The 24,389-nt window shown below is 44.5% G+C and overlaps 1 protein-coding gene across 1 annotated transcript in view; it reads right to left on the minus strand.

Annotated features, from left to right (window-relative positions):
* Positions 1–24,389, minus strand: part of MYLK (myosin light chain kinase) — a 222,234-nt gene that overhangs the window by 116,450 nt on the left and 81,395 nt on the right. The window contains exons 4-9 of the mRNA XM_031935156.1: positions 12,998–13,046; positions 11,939–12,104; positions 10,419–10,584; positions 8,419–8,437; positions 6,356–6,891; positions 5,569–5,775 (exon numbers count right to left, since the gene is read on the minus strand). Coding sequence (XP_031791016.1) covers positions 5,569–5,775; positions 6,356–6,891; positions 8,419–8,437; positions 10,419–10,584; positions 11,939–12,104; positions 12,998–13,046 — 1,143 coding nt within the window. The remainder of the gene's footprint in view (positions 1–5,568; positions 5,776–6,355; positions 6,892–8,418; positions 8,438–10,418; positions 10,585–11,938; positions 12,105–12,997; positions 13,047–24,389) is intronic.

The raw sequence follows: 24,389 nt of genomic DNA on the forward strand, positions 1-24,389 counted from the left end.
GAGGGTGTGGGGAGGCACCCTCTCTACCCTTTCCCTTGGCCAGTGTTGAACTCCCTCATTAGAGAAATGCCTTTGGGAGTTATCAAAAAGGATATAGGCTTTCATACAAGGTCAATTTGGGCTAGAAATACACTCTTTTACAAGGCATGTGAACTTGGACAAGTCATTTAACCTTACTAAAGATCAGTATTCTCATCTAGAAAATGGGTATGATTTTCTTGTAAGATTGTTGGAATAACTAAATGAAACAATCCAGGTAGAGCATTTAGCACAAAACCTAGCATAGCACATCCTCAGTGAGTGTTAGCTTTTACTATCAAGTGCAAGCTGCACATAGAGACTCCACTTGCAGCAAACATAGTCTAGGGATGAAAGAGAGAGTAGGGATAGAGTAGGAGCTTGAGGGGCTCTCAAGTGGAAGGAAGATTTTCCTTCCTTTTTCAGCATAGGGACAACTAGAGCATGCTTGTAGGGAGAAAAAATAGGTCTCTCAACAAGGGAAGGGGAAAGATTGAAGAAGTGGTAGGGGAGTAAATCATTGTTAGATCGATCCTTGTGAAGATGGGAAGGGATAGAAGGAGAAGTCTTGGGAAGGGAAACAGACAGGTATTCTGCAGTGTAGGAAAACAGAAAGAGAGAAGTCTATAGGGGTAGGTAAAAGAACACCCATCAGATTACCTGCTTCCTGGTAAACTCATCTGCCAAGAATTAACTAGGATGTTTAGGAACTGGAGAGGTTTTAGAAAAGCGAGTGTCTTCATCAAGAAGATAGGATGCAGAATGGCAGAGTAAAGACCTCTGAAGATCTACTCCTTCATAAAAGCAACAACAATACTGGCAAAAAGAGTCAAAAGCAATGGTTTCAGAATGCCAGAAATTAACCACAGGCTTGCAACATTCTGAGAGCATTCACTAAAAACAAACAAACATCCAGGTGTGGTGGCTCACGTCTTTCATATCACCACTTTGAGAGGCCAAGGCAGAAGGATTGCTCGAGCCACAAGTTTGAAAACAGCCTGGGAAACAGCAAGACTCTTGTCTCTACCAAAAAAATAAAATTAAAATATTAGCCAGGCATGATGGCATGTGCCTGTAGTCTCACTTAGTAGGTTGAGGCAGGAGGATTGCTTGAGTCCAATTTGAGGCTGTAGCAAGCTATGATCACGCCACTGCACTCCAGTCTGGGTGACAGAGTGAGACCCTGTCTCTAAAAAGTAAAAACAATAAACAACAACAACAAAAAACCCAAACAACAGTACTCTGCCCCTCCACCCCCAAAAAAACAAACAACAACAACAACAACAACAAAACACACAGCTGAATCTTGGTAAGAACAGCAAGCTATGTGCTTTCTCACTCTTGTCTCCCTTGCCCCAGCTCTGGAGTAACTCTGAAAATCCACAGTACTATGGTACTTGTGAAAATCAGCCACTTAGCAAGAGGTAGGATGGGTTCAGAGCTCCTGAAAAACCCCACCCCTAAGAGAATGGTCACTCTTTGCCCTGTCTGGCAGCTCCTTCAATAGCTCCATTTTCAGGGTTGTCTTTATTTAACCTGACTCAGAGTTTACTCTGTGTGGATGACCCCATCTCCAGGGTGTTTGTTAAAAACAATCAGTAGCAATTGTTTAATATTACAGCTACTTGAGAGAGCAATATCATTTGGGGCTAACAAGAGTCTGATCAAAAAACTTATAAGGAAAAACTGGGGAATGAGATGTCCAGGACTTTGAAAAACTCTGACAGATTCCTGAGAACTGAGAAGCCCACATGGATATGCAGGGCTGTGAGCCTGCCCAGGGAAGATGTAAGAAGGCCCTCCTGTCTCACCTCTGGCTGACCTGGAGCTTTGGTGCAAGCAGAAAGTAAAGGCTAAAGCAGACCTGTAAACTGCTGGCCGAAGCACTGAAGATGGGTGTAACACACACACAGAGCCCCTTGGCAAAGGCAGGGAAAAGTATTAGTTCAAGGTGTTAAAGGAACTCTCCATTCAATCAATTAGCTGATCACTAAACTAACTAAGCAGGGACTTCTGTGGCCACACATGACAAATAATCCAGCCTTTACAGAATGAGAGAGGATTACTGTAAATCATGTCTGGTAAATGACTTGTATCCAGAATATATAAAGAACTCCTACAACTCAATAATAAAAAAGTAAATGACCCAATTAAAACATGGGTAAAGTATTTGAATAGGCATTTCTCTGAAGGAGATATACAAATGTCCAATAAGTATATGAAATGATACTCAAAATCACTAGTCATCAGAGAAATGCAAATCAAAATTGCAGTCAGGCTGGGTGTGATGGCTCATGCCTGTAAACCCAGCACTTTAGGAGGCTAAAGTGGGAGGACTGCTTGAGCGAGGAGTTCAAGACCAGCCTGGGCAAATAGTGAGACCTTGTATCTACAAAAATAAACAAAATTAGTTGAGTATGGTGGCATGTGCCTATGGTCCCAGTTACCCAGAAGGCTGAGGTGGGAAGGATCACTTGAGACTGGGATGTTGAGGCTGCAATGAGCTATTATCATGCCACTGCACTCCAGCCTGGGCAACAGAGTAAGACCCTGTTTCAAAAAAAAAAAAAAAAAAAATCATAGTCAGATGATTGTGAATGGCTACAATGAAAAAATGGAAAACAGGCTGAGTGCAGAGGCTCATGCCTATAATCCTAGTACTTTGGGAGGTTGAAGTGGGAGGATCACTCAAGTCTAGGAGTTTGAGACCAGCCTGGGCAACATAGTGAGACCCCCACCTCTACAAATAAAAAAAAAATTAGCCAAGTGTGGTGGCAAGCACCTGTAGTCCCACCTACTCAGGAGGCGAGGCAAGAGGATCGCTTGAGCCCAGGAGTTCAAGGTTACAGTGAGCTAATATCATGCCACTGTACTCTAGCCCCATTGACAAAGCAAGACCTTGTTTTTTAAAAAAAGCAAGCAAGCAAACAAGAAAATAACAAGTATTGGTGAGAATGTGGAAAAACTGCAACACTCGTACATTGCTAGAAGAATGTAAAATGGTGCAAAACAGTTTGTTAGTTCCTCAGAGGGTTAAATCCAGAATTACCTTATGACCCAACAATATATGTGGTCTAAACCTCAAAGTTGAAAACAGGTGTTGAAAACAACTCGTACATAAACGTGCAGAGCAACACTTTTCACCATAGCTAAAAAGTAGAAACAACCACATGGACCTCAACTGATGCATGCATAAACAAAACACGCTATATCCATACGATAGGCTATGACTCAGCCACACGGATGAGTGAGGTACTAACACCTGCTACAACACAGATGAACCTTGAAAACATTAAGCTAAGAGAAAGAAGCCAGACACGAAAGGCCACATACTGAATGACTCCACTTAACATCAAATGTTCAGCAGGGGAAAACCCATAGAGACAAAAAAGTAGATGAGTGGCTACCAGGGGTTGTGGGGATGGGAGAACAGGGAGTGATGGCTAATGGGTAGGATTTTTTGGGAGGGGTAATGAAAATGTTCTGAAATTAGATGATGGTGATGGCCACACAACTCTGTGAATATATTAAAAACCACTGAATTGTATACTTTAAAATGGTGCCTTTTATGTTACATGAATTATATCTCAAAGTTGTCACACAAAACACAACAAGATAGGGAATCAACGTGAGATGTATTATCCCATGACGCAAACAGGCTAAAAATAGTCCTCTACGAGGCTTAGATAAATTCATAGCAGAAGAAGCCACAGGAGAATCTAGGCGCTCTGGATACGCCATTAACCTGTGGTGGACCTGACACCATATTTCTGTCCCCCGCACAGGGACAGAAACCTGGCCTGGATGAGGTTTGATCTCCTAGACCTGTGAACTCTTCCTACCGGCACTCCCACCTCCAAATGGCATGGATAATATTTCTTGTAAAGGAATTCACAAGGATAGTAAAAATCCCAGTTAAACAATAGTTAAAATCCCAGTGAATCAATAGTATACAGTGAAAAGTAAGATGCCCCATTCCTTCCTGTGGACCCCCAGTTTCCCCTTCCTAGAGGGACTTGTGTGCTCTTCCAGAAATGATGTCTGCACACACAGGCATCTTTTGCATGTGTGTACACAGATCTTTTCTTCCTTTTATACCTGAGCTGGTACTTTGTTCCTCTCCCTTCCTAGTGCATCTTGAACATGTTTTAGCATCAGTCTACAGGATGCTGTCTGGCATTCTACTATACGGATACATCACTAAGTTTTTTTTTTCTTTTAGAAATGTGCATTAGGAAAATTTTCAAACATACACAAAAGTAGACAAAGCAGTGTAGTGAATTCCTATGTACCGATCTCTCAACTTTTATTTGTATCAATATTATTTTATTGATACTCCTGTCAGTGCTCCCCAAATATGAATTATTTCTAAGTCAAATATAAAAAACCATATCATTTCACCAGTAAATAACTCAGGATATATCTCTCAAACAGATGAACTTATTAAAAAAAAAAAGTAATGAGACCACCATCACATCTTAAAACACCACAAATTCCTTTATATTAAATCTTATCAGTGTCCAAATTTTCTTGATGTTCCCATAAAAACTTTTTAAAGATTATCTCAGAGTTGGTACAAGATTATCAAAAATTATTGTAATCGTTGATGTTACTATAAACCTTCTAATCTAAGTTTTCTGTAGGTTGTCTTTTTTTTTTTTTTGCTTGCAATTTGTATGTGGAAAAAAAAATTGGTGAAAGTTATTTGTTCTACAGTTTCCAGCAGCCTGCAATTTGCAGATTCTACTCTTGTGGTATTTGTTAATACATTTCTCAAGTGTATGGCATGGGCGGAGGGCCTACACATGCATTTAGAGTAAGGGGGAAATTTTATAGAGATAGACAGATACAATAATATTTATCATAGATATGTTATAATAGTGAAAATGGAAACAATTTAATTAATTCAACAAATAACAGCATACCTAAATTAGATACAGCCATTCCATGCAATATTATATGGCTACTAAAAGTCATGCTTTCCAAGAATTGTATAAAAAGATGTTAATATCACATGAGCGAATTGGGATAGAAAGCAGTATACAAATACCACAATGGTAAGTTTGTATAAAAACATTAAAATATAATTTATTTCTGAGTCATAAGATTATATATTGTTTAAACTCCCCACAATGAACATACATTACTTTTATAAACAGACAGTACAATAAACATAAAAGATGTGGGATCCCACATCATCTCACATTACTCTAAACCTGTATATTTAATGAACACTCAGTTCTCTGTGGTTACAAACTGAGTCACGACACTATTCGAACAGCCGAGGGACCTAGGAAAGGTAGCTGTCAGCTGGGCTGGGCGTGGGGCCATGCATGTTGATTTTGAGGTGATTCTGATGTGAACTCCTGATTATGAATCACTGGCCTGGAGCCACATACTTGGGCCTGGCATGTGGTTGGGGGTGACATTTCTATCGGGCTGTGCACCAAGGCAGGGGACTGTAGGAGATGAACCATCTGAAGAAGGTGAAGCACCCCATGACTGGTTGTCCCACAAAGAATGCAGGGTGACCCGGAGAAGTGTACTCACTTTCCACTTGGAGGGTCCAGCTACAGGACACCTGGCCTCGGGCGTTGGAAGCAGTGCAGCTGTACGTTCCACTGTCCCTGGTCCGGGCTCTCAGCAGGCAGAGGTAATGGGAGCCAGCATCTTCATAAACCTCAATGCTGCCTTCCTGTCTCCTCACGGGGGTGCCTTCCAGGAACCAGGCCACTTCAGGCTTTGGAATCCCTGAAACTACAGGGCCAGGTGAAGAACATGAGCTCCCTGTGCCCTGGAGAGCATCCCGTGCTTGTGAGGTAGGTGGGGAAGGCGTGAGCTGGAGGAAAGGGCTCAGTCTGGTGTGGAGCTGCCCTCCCACCTCTGAGTCTGCTTCCTCACCCTCAACCACACTCCACAAGATGAAACCTGCTGAGACAGAGTCAGGGGCCTTGAGGAGGATGAATACAGGGTGATGGGTCAGGTCTCCAGGTCGGCCAAAGCCAGGCAAGGGGACGAAAGGGCGGAGGAGACCAGGAGGTTTGTTTTTTGATGTTGGCAATAACGAGGGTGTTTCTTCTAGGGTGGTAAGAACAGGGCCGGTACTCTATCCAACAGCAAACAATAGGCTACTGTTAGGGGTCTCTCCAGAGTAAAGGGCATTTCTACAATGAGTCAATGAGTCCCCCCTGAGGACCTGTAAGGTGGTTTTTTAGGGGAGCTAGTCCAAGAAGATGAGTGGATATAGGAGGTGCAGACCAGCTGGGTGCTGAAGGAAGGGAGTGGCCACCAAGAGGCTACATTTTGGCAACCGGTGACCGTAATTACCTCTACTCACCTTCACATCTGAACTTGACAGTTTGATTTTCTCTGACCTCCTGGCTTTGGGGCTTGCTCTCAAATTTGGGGAATGCTGAATCCTTCTGGCCCTCCATGGGGATTCTCCCGGTAGCAGCCTTGCTCACAACGTCTTGCCTCCCCAGGCCAGGCTGCCTGGTGGGGAAGGTGGCTGGACGGGGAGCAGCTGGCCTCTTCCTCTCTTCTCCAGAAGGCGATAGGGCCCCCAGGCCTGGTGCTCTTGGTTCTGGCTGAACTCTTGCGGCCTGCAGGGTGATGGAGCTGGAAGTCGTCTGAAGGACCGGGGTCTGCGGGGCCGTTCTGGGCGAGTCCTTGCATGACTCCAGCTTGGGCTCCCTTGGGGGCTGAGGCTGGCTGTTTGCAGCCCAGGCTGGGGAGCCACCTCTCTGGAGGCTGGAGCAGTTCTTGCTTTCGGCTGCAGCCTCCAGACTGTCCAGTTTCAACTCCTTTGAGATTACATTGGTCACCTCCCTCCTGACGTCGGAATTGGTGGCTTTTGTTTCTCTCCCAAATGACCTGTGTGGTGGTGAGGGTGGGGGTAGGGTGGGGGTAGGGTGGGTGAGGAGAGGGGAGAATAGAATGATCATCTGGTTACTCACAAACATTACTCATCACAAGCACGGATTCCAGGGGTCACAAAAGCCCACAAGTTAAGAGCAAGTAAGAGCATCTTTCTCTGCAGTGTGCCCAGTTTCCCAAGCCAGAGCACAAGCAGCCATTCCCGACATGTGCCTGTCCTGCAGCCCTGCAGAGCTCGGCTTTCCCTACATTTCCCTTCTCCACTGGTGCCTCCCTAGTTCAACCCCTGCCTCCGAAGTCCCACGTCCACTCTGCCTCTCTAAGCTATTTTCTATACAGCGACTATAGTCGATCTTTTTTTTTCTTTTTCTTTTTTTTTTGAGATGGAGTCTCACTCTGTCGCCCAGACTGGAGTGCAGTGGCCGGATCTCGACTCACTGCAAGCTCCGCCTCCCGGGTTTACGCCATTCTCCTGCCTCAGCCTCCCGATTAGCTGGGACTACAGGCGCCCGCCACCTCGCCCAGCTAGTTTTTTTGTATTTTTTAGTAGAGACGGGGTTTCACCGTGTTAGCCAGGATGGTCTCGATCTCCTGACCTCGTGATCCACCCCTCTCGGCCTCCCAAAGTGCTGGGATTACAGGCTTGAGCCACCGCACCCGGCCCTATAGTCGATCTTTTAAAAACATTCATCAAATTATGTCATTTCAAGCCCGAGAATTTTCCAACAGCTTTTCCACGACATTAAGAACGAAACCGAGCCCCACAAGAGGGCCCACAGGAATGCCAGCTCTGGCTGCTCCTGATCGTACAGACACCGTCCCACCACTCACCAGGTTATGGCCACACTGGCATCCTTCTGGGTCCCCATGGGCTCACCTCTTGGTTCACAGCTTCTACACACTATCCCTGCTTTTTGGAGCACACTCCCTGAGCTTGTCTTCACCAGCTAACATTCCTTTGCACAGGTCTGAGCTCAAATACCAAGCTCCAAAACGGCTTTCTGGCCCCTCTATTCTAATCAGTGCCTTCCTGTTGTCCTTCCTCACAGACACATCCCAGTTGGTAACGAGCATTCGTGTAGCTCCGCCTAAGTCCTCCTCTATGCCCACCCCTGCACACCCAAGCATCTAGCACTGAGCCTCACACACAAGAAAGAGGCTCCTCCTGGGTCTGGGCTGCATGAGTGAACAGGTTCTGTCCTGGAATGAGGAAGGTGGCCTTCTCACAGAAGTGTTCTTCCTCAGGACACTAACCAGAGAAAAGACTGTGTAGATACTGAGAAAGGTGGTGACAGTGAGTTTTCCAGTCTCAATATTGACAGCAACCTGAGATAGAACCTGTGTGTCATATTACACTAGGAGAACAAGACAAAACACCCAAAATAAAACAACACCCTCCAAAAGGCCAATTCTTCTGCCCCATAAGATGATTCAGAAATTCAGGGCATTTCTCGATAACATCCCTTCTTTCCTTGCAGGGCATTTCAAGATGGAAAACGTAAAAGTCACAAAGCCTAGACATACCTATTGGCACTGTCCAAACCTGGAAAAAGGGGGAAGGGTGGAAAGACTGTTAGTAGAATGCCGTATGCACCAAGCTTTCCCTCCCCAGGCACTTCCCCATCACCGTGGTCCCACCCTACTGGCTCCTTCCAGCTTCTCTGGTGCTGAACGTCTTTGGCCTGTGAGTTCCCCCCAGCCCTGGAGAACATTGTCAAAACTTCAGGTGCTGTCCTTTGGGCTTTTTAATAGTGGCTGGTGCTACCATACCCTGAGGGCATGGAATCTGTTTCTGTTCACTAAACAGAAGGAAAAAAAACCAACCCAGGGACAAACAAACATCTGAAATTCCAAACCCAAACGCTGTAGCCTACCATTGTACAGAAAAGCACACTGTTAATGTTACCCAGTTCTCCAAAGAAAAAACATAAAATACATATTTTTCCTGCTATATTCTTTATCAAATCGTATCATGGTAAATTTCAAAACATACAATAGTAGAAAGATATAACAAACCCTGAAAGCCATCACCACGATTAAGGCGATATCACATTTTGCCGGTCTTATCTATCCATTTTTGTTTTCTTTTGTTTGTTTTTGAGTATTTTAAAACAACTATTAGATATTTTGTCATGAAGTCCACCAGGAGGGAACAGCTTTTAACTCAACGCCAGGGCAGGCACACATTGCTCTGGGTGTCTGATGGCAGTTCCTTATCCAGCAGTGAGCCACCAAGTCAGGTTCTCTGGTCATGACAGGATTTCTTGTTTTAATGATGTCAAGTGAAGTAGAGAATACCAGCGCGCACTGTGCACAGCACAGTCAGGATGGCTTCCTGAAACGTGCTTACCTACGTATACACGTTCTGGGTTGCAACGTACTGTGAAATATATTTCTCTCTGTAGATTGTGAAAAATATCCGGGCCAAAAAAAGTAACAAGAGCAAGGAGGAATCGTTTCTGAGAAGAAGGAGATGCAGAAGAGAAAAATCAGAAGAAAAGAGGGGGACAAAGAAGGAGGAAGGACTGAAAGCCACTTCCCTTCCTGACCCCCGAGTTCCTGCTCCAGTAAAGTGACGTGCAGCCCCTTCCCCATCCACGCACTCCCTCCTCAGCCTGGGCTTCCCTGACGTCCTGGAAGAACCAGCCCGGACCTCCTCAGGAACCAAGGAAGTGTAAGGAGGAGACGTGTTCAACGAGACTTCCAAGGAAGAACTGACAGGGCTGATGACTCAAGGAGAAAGAGGCCGGGGTCAAAAGGATGCTGGAAAGTCCAGTCTGGGTGTGAAGAAACATGGGAACCCTGGTAGAGGGAGTCAAGTCAAAGGATCGCCTGACTTGAAGGACAGAGTAAACTATGAGTAAATTCTGGTCAGGTTAAATTTGGGGTGATGGCAAGATGTTAGCAACATTCATTCTTCCATTTGGCAATCAAAGATACAAAAGCGAGTCCAGGTAAGAAGAAAGGACCGAAGACATGGAGGGGGAGAGTAGGGGAACACAAGGGAAGGTGGCAGCCAAGCACAGGGCATCTTCCCCATGGCCAGGTCTGTGCTGCCCCTGCTCACCCTTTCTTCTCGTCAAAGACCTGCCCCTGGCGGCCGGGCAGGGTGGCTCACGCCTGTAATACCAGCCCGTTGGGAAGCCAAGGCAGGCAGATCACTTGAGGTCAGCCTGGCCAACATGGTAAAACCCTGTCTCTACAAAAAATACAAAAATTAGCCAGGTGTGGTGGCGCATGCCTGTAGTCCCAGCTACTCAGGATGCTGAGGCAGGAGAATCACTCGAACCTGGGTGGCAGAGGTTGCAGTGAGCTGAGGTCATGTCACTGCACTCTAGCCTGGGCGACAGAGCAAGACTCCGTCTGAAGAGAAAAAACAAAAAGGATCTGCCCCCGGGGAGTGCCTGGGTGTGTGAGTGGGCCACGTGTATACACACACAGGTGCGCAGTGAACAAGCAGCTCCTCTAGGAGGGTGTGGCACCAGGCAGGGATCGTTCTGCGCTAGCCCGCCACTGGTCGATACCTTGGATGGAAAGTTCAGCTGACATCGAGGCCTTGCCTGACCCGTTCACCACCAGGCATGTGTACACTCCCATGTCATCTTGGTTGACTCCATGGATTTCCAGAACCTGCATCCCGTTCTTCTCAGACATAGACACACGGGCACTCGGCTGCAGTGGAATGTTTCCCTGTGGATGGCAATGGGGTAACTTGGTCATACCAATCTGCTTCCCTTCTGGCTGTGTCCTGCCTCCTGCCTCCTGCCAATCCTGGCGGGACAGACTCCAGGGCCTGGGCAGCAGCGCCCTCTGCTGTGGGCCCTGTCAATGCGCTCAGAGAGCCGACTTTAAACAGTTCAGGGGCCCTGATTTGAGGTCTATGGATGTGGTGTGGTGCTCTGTCCCACTTAGAGCAGATGCCTGGAAACAGTTTCAAAAGGAGGTTGAGTTTGAGGTAGGAAATCCCATATTCCTCACTTCAGTTTTTCCTTAGCTCCTTTTAGTCTTCTCCTAGGGGAGTTTAAGAGAATTACGAAGCAGGTAAAAGGTGTCAATACCCACTTTTACCCAGGCATTCCATCTCCGAAAAACCTATTCCCCTGGCCATGACTCTACCTGTCCCCCTTGGATCCTTACTGCCCTGTTTAACAGCCATCCCCAACCCCATGCCACTGCCTCCCTTGCCCGCCCACCTCTCCCACTGAAGCTTCACTTCCCTCAGCCCTGAATGATTTATAAATCCCTTCCACATGGAGCCTCCTGACAATATTTTGAGGCAGGTGGTATTATTTCTGTCTCACAGATAAGGAAACCAGGGTTCCAAGAAATCAAATGACTTATCCAGCTTCACAGGCTTTATAAACCAGGGAGCTGTGGCTTGACACCTAGTACCCTAACTTCACAGTCCACTCTCTTGAGATTGTCAGGCTTGTCTTGACTCACAAGTTTTCTGTTATCTTGTGAGTGTGAGAAATGTCAGAACACTGTGTTCTGAGTAACAGAGGGAGAGCTGTAATGGGGGCAGGAACATGCATCACTAACAAACATACAGAGAACCCCTGAGAACTACCTGAAACAGGAGGAACAGAATCAAAAGAGTCCTACTAGTTGAAGGGTCTAACCCTGAATTTTCAGGGTCCCTAAGGCTGTGATGTGGTTTGGCTGTGTCCCCACCCAAATCTCATCTTGAAATGTCACTCCCATAATTCCCATGTGTTGTGGGAGGGACCCAGTAGGAGGCAACTGAATCATGGGGCGGGTTTCCCCGTGCTGTTCTCATGATAGTGAGTAAGTCTCATGTGATCTGATGGTTTTACAAAGAGTTGCTCCTCTGCACACGCTCTCTTGCCTGCCACCATGTAAGGCATGACTTTGCTCCTCATTCGCCTTCTGCCGTGATTTTGAGGCCTCCCCAGTCATGTGGAACTGTGAGTCCATTAAACCTCTTTCCTTTATAAATTACCCAGTCTTGGGTATGTCTATTAGCAGCATGAGAACAGACTAATACAGGCTGGATCAGGGTCAGGGCAGACAGAAACCTCACCTTGAGCCAGGTGACCTGCGGTTGGGGCCGGCCAGTGATCTTGCAGGAGAATCGTCCCATCTGTCCTTCTTTGACCACAACTCGGCCCAGCTTGGTAGCAAACTTTGGTGGGCACTCCCCCCAGATGCTAGGACGGGTCTCCACTGCTGGAGCTGAAAATCTATCCCTGTAAGGAAATTGGCAGAGAATCCAGTCCCAGACAAGGCAGCAATTCAACCGTCCTCTCTCCACCTCACCCAAAGGCACTAAGTTGAGGTCAAAAGCCATCCAAGTGTAGCCTTCCCAATTTTATGCCTCAGACACTTTCTCATGCTCTCTCTAGAAAAATGTGTGGCACCAAAACCTATTTCCTCTACCTCTTGGGCATGCAGCTAGACTTCATTTACTAGCCTGCCTTGCAGTTAGGTATGCCTGAATTTCACTAAGCTCTGGCTGAAAGCCTGGATTTTGGCCAGGAAACCATAAGCGGAAGAGCTGTATGCCACTTCCAGGGCCGACTCCTAAGAAACTCCTGTGAGGCTCTGCAGTCTCTCGTCCACTCTGCTGCTGGGATGCAGAAGGACCAGCACGGGCTCAAGGGCACAGAAGATGAAGCTATAAAATGGAAGAAGCCTGGGCTCTTGGAAGATAATGTGGAAGGTTCTCCACCTGTTCCAGGATATCTGAATTGAACTTTCCTTGAGTAAGAAACAAACTTTCCCTGGGTTGAGCCATGGTGATTTGAGGCTTGTCCGTTACAGCAGCTACTGTTACCCGCCTCTTCTGGGTTTGCTCATTTCAATCTTCTGACTACTGCCTTGATTGTTAGAGTCTACTGCAGACTCTGGCCACCTCTCCCACTTCCTTAGCATTTAGCAGCTGGGCCAGTCAAAGGGGCCAATCACAGAGGCAGCCAGGTCAGGAGGTGCTGCGTAAATTACATATCTCATTGCACTAGGCTCCGCACTGTGGTTGTTATAACCTAGGAGAGCCAAGAAGACTTACTCCCCAGACCTATCCTGCTCAAGTCAGCAGGAAAGCGATCCAACTCTTACTCTGTCTTGAACATCCAGGACTTACCCCAAAGTTTTGGAAACAGCAGGTTGACCAAGTTGCTTTGCAAAACTTCCTGCAAGAAAAAGGGTTGATGAGTCAGGTCTGAGCCACAAACTTGGAGCAATGAAAGTAAAAAAGATTCAACAGCAGGGGTGGGTAGGCTAGTGATGGTGATCATTAATCTTGATTGAGCATGGGCTGTGTCACTATGGATACTATGGTAGGTGTTTACATACATTATCATGTGAATTTCTTGCAACAGTTTTATAAAGCTGATACTATATTATCCTATTTGTTAAACAGATGAGGGAAATAAGATTCAGAGAAGTTAAGTCATCCACACCTGGTCATAGAGTCAGTAACAGTGCAGAAATTCACCCAGGTCTGCCAGATTCTAGAACTCTCAACCACCCTGCTGAGTTGTTAGGTGGCATGCTCTACTTTCCATTTTGGGGATTATTTGGGGTGATCCAGGACCTCTCCAGAACATTTTCTCAGTGAAAGGGAGGGAGGGAGATGTCCATGCCTATCTCTTACCACACCTGTTCTTGACTGACACAATCAACACTCCATTCTTCCACTTAAGGCCTGGCAAGTAGCAGTAAGCTGAAAGGGAGCAGGACAGATCACTGCAGATAAGCTACAGCAGAGCCAGCACCTCCTGCAGAATCTGCAGTGCTGCCACACTGAGCACTGTCAGTCCTGGGCAAGGCGCTGCTATGCCAGGCACTGCCAGTCAGTCCTAGGTGAGATGATGCGGCCGTAGTAGGCACTGTCCTACTGGGTGCTGCTGATCCTGGGTGAGCTGCCGCCATGCTAGGCAGGAAGCCATTAAATAGCAAAGCCAGCAAGGCAGCCGGGGTCAGCGCCTTTCATCCGGCTCCTGCAGCTGGGAGGGATGATTAACCATGTGACCACGAAATAACTCTAAAGTAGTGGGAGTTTTATTTTGAGGGGTGTGGTGGGAGGAATAGGTCATTTTTGAGATGATGATCACCCTGAAAGTTGTTCTCCTTTTGCTACAAGCTGGGGATGCTTATAAAACCCTACCCCAGGGAGGGTAGAGTCATCCTCTGATATCAGCAGACAGTTGCTGTGGGGAATTTGCAGGGTGTTTACTGCAAAAGGGTAAACTTCCTTAACTTTGACCACATTTATATGACTGTGTAAGAACATAGGTGTGGAGGAGAAAAATCATGGCTGAGTATTTTCATCAGCCACACCTGGTTTAAGGTTCCACCAGAACCTTAGTGAAAAGGGATTAATAACAAACACTCTCATCACATTTAAGTTGTGGCTCCATATAACTGGTGATTGCTATACAGGCATTTCTGTTTAACATTACTTAGTGAGCTCTGTATAGTTTTCATTTTTTAAAGTGTTTTGGTTTTTGTCATTCCATTCTCTATTCAAAAGTAACTTCTAAATTGATAAAAGGAGAGATTCATTTTGAAAGGACCCAACTGACAGTCAAGAGGCTGGACCTTCAGACGCTGCCGGAGGCAGAGCCAACTGTCCAGTCCTTCTGGAAATATCTGAGCGAAGAAAAACCATAAGCTTTAAAGACGCTCTGCTCTTGGGCCAGCATCTCCATTTCTGTGACTCCATTCAAAGGAAACAACGCTCAAGTTAGAAAAGAAAGTTTACACAGGTATTCGCTCTGATCTTGTTTGTAATAGTGAAAGTTAGAAGCAACATAAATGTCACTGAGTAGGAAGAAAATAAGTAGTTAGGTAAAATGTACAATTAGACATCTTATTCTGCCATTAAATTATGTTGAAGAATATCTGAAACGTGCAGGTACATGTTAGGATACTATCTCATTCATTCCTCAGCACACTCCACATGGGCTGTGATCCTCTCTGCGCCACTGGGCTCCATCCCAACCACAATCTTGTCAAACCCAATGGTTGACACTCTGTCTCCATCTCACTCAGAAGCTCAGTAGCATTTAACACAAGGTCCCACTCCCCTTCAAAGTGCTTTCTCTTCTAGACTTTCCTGCTTTTACCAGGTTATCCATCTTCTCTTAACCTCCTTCTCTGCTCAACCTCTGCATGCTGGGGCACCCTAGGGCTGAGTCCTGGGCCTCTCCCCAGCTCCATCTAATTTCCCCCAGGAGGTCTTAGTCCCATAACTTTAAATATCATCTATATGCTAAAGACCCCAACCCATATCCCCGCTGGAACTTTTTATTCACTCATCAGAGGTATCCAGAACAAATCCCAGCACATTGTAGGTATTTAAATACTTGTAAATAAATACGTTTTTTTGCAGAAAAAGCAGCATACAAAATTACCTATTTAATGTGATCATAATTAGGTAAAAATAAAATACCCAAAGACAGGAAAATGACCAGAAGAAAAGGTATCATGTTATTAATACTGATTATTTTGGGGGTGGTGGGACTCAGAGTAATTTTATTCAGCTGTATTTTCTAAAACCTATAAATACAATGGTAAAGAAGACACAAAACATGAAAAACATCATCTAGTTGCAAAAAAAGGGGCAGGGAGGAAGAAAGTACAATCTGGCATCCAAATAGAGGATGGATAGGGCCTTCTAAACATGCTCTATGCAACAGCATTATCCAGGCTCTAACATTTCACCACAAAATATATGTGTACCATCCATTGCACTACCCATGCTACTGTATCAGTCATTTCATCTGGGAATAAGGATTTCATAAAAATTAGACTAATCAACTGATAAATGGTTAAACAAAATGTGGTGTATCCATACAATGAAGTATTATTCAGCTGTAAAAGGAAGGAAGTACTAACACGTGGTACAACATGGATGGACATTGAAAAAGTGCACTAAGTGAAGGAGCTGAGACCCCAAAGGCCATGCATTATAGGACTCCGTTCATATGAAATGTCCAGGAGAGGCAAATCCATAGAGAAAGATGGTGGTTCATAGTTGCCAGGAGCTGGGGGAGGAGGGGATGGGGAATTAATGTTCAACGGTTATGGGGTTTCCATCGGGGGTAATAAAAATGTCCTGGAATGAGACAGCAGTGATGGCTGCACAACCCTGTGAATGCACTTAATGACAATTGTACACTTTAAAATGGTTAAAATGGTAAATTTTATGTTAGGTATGTATATTTTACCACAATAAAAAAAATTGACTGAACATTTTAAAAAGTCTTGGGAGCTAAGCATCTTAATCCAAAAGGCTTAAATTCCTTTGTTCCTTAAAAAATAAAATAAAAGCAAAAACATGGCACTTCCCCAAAGAATAGCAAAAGAATGCTGGGGAGAGATACTTCTATGTCAGGGTAAGAGGGTATGATGAAAACGTAACACATAAAGCAGTCAGCTAAAAATGGAACTGATGGATGCTTATTTTAATATGAGTTAACAGAGAGTTCACATCTCTGTTAACTCATATTAAAGAATTTGGGCTAAAATTACTAACAAAAAGAATTTGGGCTAAAATTACTAACAGGGTCTATTTATAGGAAAAATCTGAAGTTGCAAATTGTTAGATAAGGCAAAATTAATTTTGTAAAAGTATGAAAATCTGGCAGAACAGTAAGGTTATGTAGAAAAATAAGTGGAAAGGGGATTAAAGTAGAAATGCAAAAAATAGAAGAGTGAGTTAAGAGAATCGGTGAGGACAGAAGCAAGTTGCTGAGAAAAAGGAGAGACCAAGACACTGATGGTATTTGATCTTAGATTTTTCAAAGACAAGTAAAAGAGAATGCTGGCAGGTCTTAGGATTGGGAAGTTCGGTGGTGGAAGGGATAAGGTAGACCTAGCTCTGTTTGTCAAGTGATACAGAAAGACTGAATTGGGTCAGAACATACTGCTCAAAAAGTGAATAATGTGATCAAAATTGAAAGGAGTCGAAATGCTTCTAAAAATGTGTGGCGATATAATTTATCATCCAAACACAGACTCTCAACACTGAGAGAGATGCAATTAATAATTATGCCACGATAACAGGAGAAAGCTAGGACTGTTGCAGGAAAAGTGGGGAGCAGTCACCCTACTTGTAACCAACTTCAAAGTGTTTTTTGAGGATTACTTAAAATAGTGGTTTTCCACTCTATCAGAACAAATATCTGCTTTTTATAACACATATTAACTGATACCCCTATGCCACCCTGATCAAAATTCCCTTCTAATCACACATATACATATGTGATAATTTCAAAAAGAAAATAAATGTAAAGCCTTAACTAAAGCATTCCAGTGATATAGAGGGAATGTGAATTATAAAAATGCGGATTTCAATATGCAACTGTTCAAGCATGACCATTTCAATATGTCAGTGCTCAGGCACATTAGAAGACAATGAAATGGCTGATTCTTGCATTAACTCCTAATGCATGTTTAGATTTAAATGTGAGTGATGAAAAATCATACTGACAAGTAGCACAACAAAGCGAAAAAGCACAGGTCTACAAGTGGACACTAGAATACTCAACTAAAAAGATGTATTATATAGAAAAGAAAGAAGAAAATAACTTTAAAAGAAGATAACATAGCAAGACAAGTTACAGACCACTGAAGTAGAGAACATTTTTAGAAAGATGATTAATGTATTAATGTGGTGTTAAAACAGTTCTCCGTTTTATGATATGGGGTTGAGTAGTAAAAAAGATACCACAGTAAAAGTTATCACAGGATTTCAAGGTAAAAATCCCACCTTACCTTGAAATATACATTCAGTGAATGGTTTGGACGAAGGAACAGTGATAATAACAAGAGACTATAAAGAAGACATGTGTTAGGATGAAAACAGCAGTCATCTCCAAAAAATAATGTCAATACATAATCTTTTTACAATATAGATTTATTACTGTTCCCTGAAGTTTTAAAAAATGTGAGATGGCAATAAAAGTCAATAAGATGCCTACATTTTATGCATCTCATTAACTTAATACTATTTGCTTCTAATATTAAGAGTTTTAAGTCTCCTCTGGTCCACATTTTCAGGGCAATAGTATAGTAACAGCACTATCTATATAAACAATTATATGAGGTAATTATAGATATAGATAGAAATGTTACATTTCATTTAGTAGAAAATTTGTGCAGAGTAAATTTTTCAATAATTTTGGAGCTATAGCTTCATTCCTTTTAATCTTCCCTCTAGACAATAACCATTTCTTCAGTTACTGGGCTTGTTTTACATTGAAGACTAAGGAACCACCAATTTATATATTGGTGGCGTCTGTTCTGGTAGGATTGTGAGGAACTGGGAAAATATTCTTGCTGTGAAGCCCATCCTGTACCCCTAGTGCTTGCCCCCTAAATCCGGCAACTCTCCCAATTACTGGGAAACCAAAAGGACCACCATCTCCTAAGTGCCCCCTAGAGGGTGATACTGTCTCTGCTTAGGGCCAGTGGCTTAATAAAACCTCTGGAGAAGTGCCTAGAACCAGAATTTCTGGTTGAATATTAAACTTGGTATTGAAGCAAAAAGGAATGAAAAAAGTCAAAACTAAAGGTCACTGAAATTGCTCAATATAAATAACATTTTTGCAGAAATTCTCCTCTTTGAAGCACTCTGCCTTTCTTTTAAGGCTCAGATATTATTCTGGATTTTATTGTACATGTCAGTCTGCTTGTTGAAGCTCTGACTAGTGCTTATATATACTAGGAACTGAATCCCTTTCTTAGTACAGGGGATGAAGTCCCAAAGGCAGATACACAGGCAGTCAACAAATATTTACTGAGCTCTTTCTACAGGGCAGACCTATCATGGCTCAGGCCCTGCGCTAGTTTCCTTACCCTGGGGATTCAGTAACTGATAAAAAGAGACATGTCTTGCCTTCATGGAGCTTACAGTTCTAGTGGAGAAGAAAAACATTTAAAATACCGATTTATAATTTATTTATTTATTTTTATTTTTTATATATTTTTGAGATGGGGTCTCATTCTGTCGCCCAGGCTGGAGTGCAGTGGTGTGATCTCGGCTCACTGCAGCCTCCCCATGCCGGGCTCAAGTGATTCTCCTGTCTCAGCCTCCTGAGTATCTGGGATTATAGGCACCCGCCACCATATATGGCTAATTTTTATATCTTTAATAGAGATGGGGTTTCACCATGTTGGTCAGGCTGGTCTCAAATTTCTAACCTCAAGTGATCTGCCCACTTTGGCTTCCCAAAGTGCTGGGATTACAGGCGTGAGCCACTATGCCCAGCTTTATTTATAATTTAAACACAAATAAGTTCAAGTACAAAGAACTGTGAAGCCAGGCATGGTGGTATGTACCTGTAGTCACAACTTCTCAGGAGGCTGAGGCAGGAGGATTGCTTGAGGCTAGGAGTTTGAGCTTTATTGTTCTTTATATCCCAGCACAAAGTTCAGTAAAATCTGAGGAATGAAGAAGAGGCTAGAACTATAAGCAACTGGGAAAAGCCTAAATCCACAAAGGGCCGGGGGTGGAGATGGGAGAAGGAGGTGGAGGAATATGAGATGGAAAAAGAAGGAGGCAGCCTCAGTGGCAAAAATCTAAGTTGGGCCAGCAAGGGCAACCCATGCATATTTTGGAGGGAAAAAGAGGCAAAGGCAAAGTGGATGGTGAAGCTAAAGGAGGGAAGAGTCCACCTAAGGAAATTTGGAAGTCATCCTTCAAGAACAGAATGAGGCCGGGCATGGTGGCTCATGCCTGTAATCCCAGCACTTTGGGAGGCTGAGGTGGGCGGATCTCAGGAGTTTGAGACCAGCCTGAGCCTGACCAACATGGTGAAACCCCGTCTCTACTAAAAATACAAAAACTAGCTGGGTGTGGTGGCGTGCACCTGTAATTCCAGCTACTCAGGAGGCTGAGGGAGCAGAATCATTTGAACTCCAGAGGCGGAGGTAGTGGTGAGCCAAGATCACGCCAAGCCAAGATTGCGCCACTACACTCCAGCCTGGGCGACAGAGTGAGACTCCATATGTGTGTGTGTGTGTGTGTGTGTGTGTGTGTGTGTGTATACAGAGCCTCGGTCTGCACTCCAGTGGTTTCATGCGGGTGTAGATAGCAGGAGCTGTGGCACTGAGAGGTGGCTGGGGGTATGGGGGAGGTGTGCTTGGACCATCTGGGAGGGGAGAGCCAGAGAGACGGCTCCAGCCCAGTCAGTGTTTTCAGCAGCCCTCCAGGTGATTCTGATGCATGCTGAAGTTTGAGAATCACTGTACTAGGTGGAATATATCACATATGTAATTAAATCCCTCCTTGCTACTCCAAGAGTGGTCTGTGGACCAGCAGCATGGCATCAACTAGAGGCTGGAAGTACAGACTCCCAGGCTCTGCTCCAGACCTGTGGAATCAGCATCTGCATTTCAACCAGATTCACCAGGTGATTTCTGTGCACATGCATTTGCACTAACAAATCCTATAAGGTGGGTGATCCATCTGAGGTCTGGATCTCCTCTGGGGGCTGCCAGTTTGGCTTTCCCTGGGCTCCTGAGCTTATGTCCTTAAAGTTAACCCTTTATTACCTGCAGTGACTTTCTGGTCCTTGAAGTGTCAAAGGCCTTCTCAGACTGAGACCACTGGGGCTGGGGCACACCCACCATTTGGGCACTCACTCTACCTCATGTCCTAGGCTCACTGTGTGGATGTGTGATGACCCAGGACTACTCACCACCTGTTAGTCTGTTCTCACATTGTTATAAAGAAATACCTGAGGCTGGGTAATTTACCTAGACAAGAGGTTTATTTGGCTCTTGGTTCTGCAGGCTGTACAAGAAGCATGGCACCAGCATCTGCTCTTGGTGAGGGCCTTGGGAAGCTTACAATCATGGAAGAAGGTGAAGCAGGAGCAGAAATGTCAGATGACAAGAAAGGGAGGAAGAGAGAGAAGGGAGAGGTTCCAGACTCTTTTAAATAACTAGATCTCACATGAACTAACTAAGCGAGAACTCACTCATCCCAAGGGGATGGTATTAAGCCATGCATGGGGGGATCCACCCCCATGATCTAATCACCTCCCACCAGGCCCCACCTCCAACCTTGGGAATCACATTTCAACAAGAGACTTGGAGGGAACAAACATCCAAACCATATCAACACCTGTTCATCCATGTGGCTTTCTCTTTTTGTTCTGTGTACACCTTGTTTATTCCTATTCAGGTGGCAGCTTCTAGAACTGCGCTGTTCAAAACAGTAGCTGTTAGCCACTTGTGGCTACTGAGCACTTGCCATTATAGCTGGTCTGACGTGAAGTGTGCTGTAAGTGTAAAATACATCCCAGATGTTGAAGAATGTTAAGATATCTCATTAGTAATTTTTATATTGATTATACATTGAAATGGAAATATTTTGGATTTAATAGGTTAAATAAAGTATTTTATTAAAATGAGTTTTACCTGATATCTGAACATGTGGCTACAAGTAAACTTAAGATTACACAACACTGGGCAATACGGTGAAACCCCATCTTTAAGAAAATAAATACATAAGGCCAGGCATGGTGGCTCACACCTGTAACCCCAGCACTTTGGGAGGCTGAGGTAGGCGGATCACAAGGTCAGGAGTTCGAGACCAGCTTGGCCAACTTGGTGAGGCCCTGTCTCTACTAAAAGTACAAAAATTAGCCAGGCATGGTAGCACACGCCTGTAATCCCAGCTACTTGGGAAGCTAAGGCAGAAGAATTGCTTGAACCCAGAAGGCAGAGGTTGCAGTGAGCCGAGATCGTGTCACAGCTCTCCAGCCTGGGTGACACAGCAAGACTCCATCTCGGAAAAATACATACATATATACATACATACATACATACATACATACACATAAATTAGCCCAGTGTGGTGGTACATGCCTGTAGTCCCAGCTACTTGGGAGGCTGAAGTGGGAGGATCGCTTGAGCCCAGGAGGTCAAGGCTGCAGTGAGCTGAGATTACATCACTGCACTCTAGTCAGAGCAACAGAGCAACACCTTATCTCAAAAAAAAGTTTCTATATATGGCTCACATTAAATCTCTACAGGACAGGTCTGTGGTCCTCCACTGGAGAGGAAGTTCTCAGAGAGCAGGTACCATGTCTCCCTTGCTCTGCACCAAGCCTCATGACCTGCCCTCTGGAGGTGGGCAGGTGTCAGAGCTGGCTTCAGAAAGGCTTCCAGGGGCTCAGACCACGGTTGATTTCCATCATGTAAGGCCCTGAATAACTGCATGGCTCTCATCAAGGCACTCGTTCTCTTGGGGGATCTTGAATGTTTCTTGGGCCTGATCATCAAATTAAAAGTCAGATGAGGAATCTTTCTCTCTTGCAGATTTCCCTTTTTAAGTAGCTCTAAGGATGCAAATGTCAGTTCAAATAATGATGAAGCTACCACTTTCTGGGTGCTATTTGCTACTAGCTGTGCTTATCCTTATACCACACTGTGGGGCAGCCATGAACTCCAAGGCACAGAAAAGGAAGTAAGGCTTAGGAAGGTTAATTTCTCCATAGTTAGAAATTAGTAGAGCTAAAATGCGATCAAAGACCATTTGACTTTCTCTCCATTGCTCAACACTGCCTCCTAAACTTGACCACTAAAGGATTATAAAACTCCACATATGAATTACACTCTGAATTCCTGGACCTCTGCTCACTCCAAGTAAGAAGCATAGCACAGAGAGCTGGAGGGAAGGCAGGTGGGCTGTTAGTTTTCCTTTGTAAAGGGTTGGGCTAGCCTGGCACAGCCAACAACTTATCCATAGCAGAAGGGTCCAGAGTGGACTCATTCAGGCCCAGGTCTTTGGGGTGGCCCCAAGTCACACATGAGCTTAAAACCGGCCTTGCTGCAGAAGCAGAATGTACATAGGACTCACACACATTTAAACAGCTGCATCCTTTAGGCTGTTCTCTATCTCCTAGAGTTAGAAGACCGAAAGCATCTTACATTTTATGTCTTAATTTTATTTTGATTAACTGTATTTCAATTTTAATTTGAGGGCCTGAGTCTCCCCAAATGAAAACCAAAGAGGAGGGGCGGGGTTGAGAGCCTTGGCCTGCTCTCTTTCCTTTACAGCCCTCAGCCTGATTCCCTTTCCCCTGCCCCGAGTACCATGAGCTACTAAACATTTCCCTGCTTGATCGTGACATCAGCTCTCACTTCCTGAATAGTGGGGACTGAAGAAAAGGTTTTCATATTATCTAGCTTTTATATGCTTCCCCTGCATTCCTAACAGACTCCAGTCTTCCCTTAATGTGGATCACAGAAAACAAGGGCTAGTCCAGGTTGTAGAGACCACCAAAGTCAAACCCTTTATCCTGCAGAAAGACAGGTGCAGAGGTTTAGAGTCACATAGCTCATTGGCACGAACTCATAACTCAGTGCTCCTTCAGTTTCCCCCGCTCTAAACAGGAACTCAGAAGAGGGAACATGGTAATTTTTATTTGTAGGTGTCAACACAAAGTTTGGGCACTGAAAGGGGGTTCATGTAGGGGAAAGCACAGCACCAGGATGGCAGAGCTGAGGTCCATCCTGAGGCTCTGAGCAGGAGTCACTTTCCATCTGGAATGCCCCAGCCACAAGCACTCAAAGGTCATTAGAGTAAGTGAGTCACTCAGTTAAAGAATTTAAGGAAAGCATCCAAACTATGCATGCTCTGCTCTGTGAAACAGCCTGTTGGCCCTTCTGTGGTGTGGGGAGAGAAAACAGGGCAAAGGGTGGCCATTGGCCCAGGTGCACCTCGCCCCCTTCTGGAACCTTCCCTGACTACCTTAATTCTCCATCTAGTGTCCCCTGAAAGCCAGATTGGGAGGACAGTCTTCTGAAAGAGGAGAAATGAGTTTGAGCCTTGATTTATAAACTTCCATGTTTAGAAAGGCCGGGAAGGGTCAAGGGAACCTTGTGTTACTTCTGAGGGGTTGACGGACCCCATGTCCTTCCTGATATCAAGACTTTAAATATCAGCCAGGAGCCTGAACTAGAGATATTCTTTCCAGTGGAGTGGCTTCAGCATGGCAGAAGGACACACTAATAGCAAAAAACCATTTTACTTATGGTCCAATGCTTCTCCTGGAAGTTTTAAAGTTAACACAATTTTTTAAAGTACAGAGCGGGGAAAAAGACAAGAATATTAGATTGGTGCAAAAGTAATGTGGCTTTTGCAATTACTTTTAACTAATATGTTAACACATTGATGTGTTTACTTCCTACATATTTTTCTGAGTTACATAATTTTTAATAATGAGCATGTATTATTTCATAATGACGCTAAAGATGATGTTAATTACGATAAACATTGTTCATTCATTCCTCAAATATTTCAGTATCTACCATGTGCCAGGAAGCTTTCTAGATGTTGGAGATAAGGCAATGAGCAGAGAAAGTCCATCTCCTCCTAAATTTTCCATTTAGTGGTGCGGGATGAAGGAGACACTGCAATGTGAGATGGTGATACGTCCTAAAAGAAAAACCTCGAGTGGGGTGAGAGGATGGAGAATCATAGGGCTGGGATGGTCAGGAAAGGGCCTCTAAGA

This window comes from Piliocolobus tephrosceles, chromosome 2, assembly GCF_002776525.5.
Source record: "Piliocolobus tephrosceles isolate RC106 chromosome 2, ASM277652v3, whole genome shotgun sequence".
Lineage (NCBI taxonomy): Eukaryota > Metazoa > Chordata > Mammalia > Primates > Cercopithecidae > Piliocolobus > Piliocolobus tephrosceles.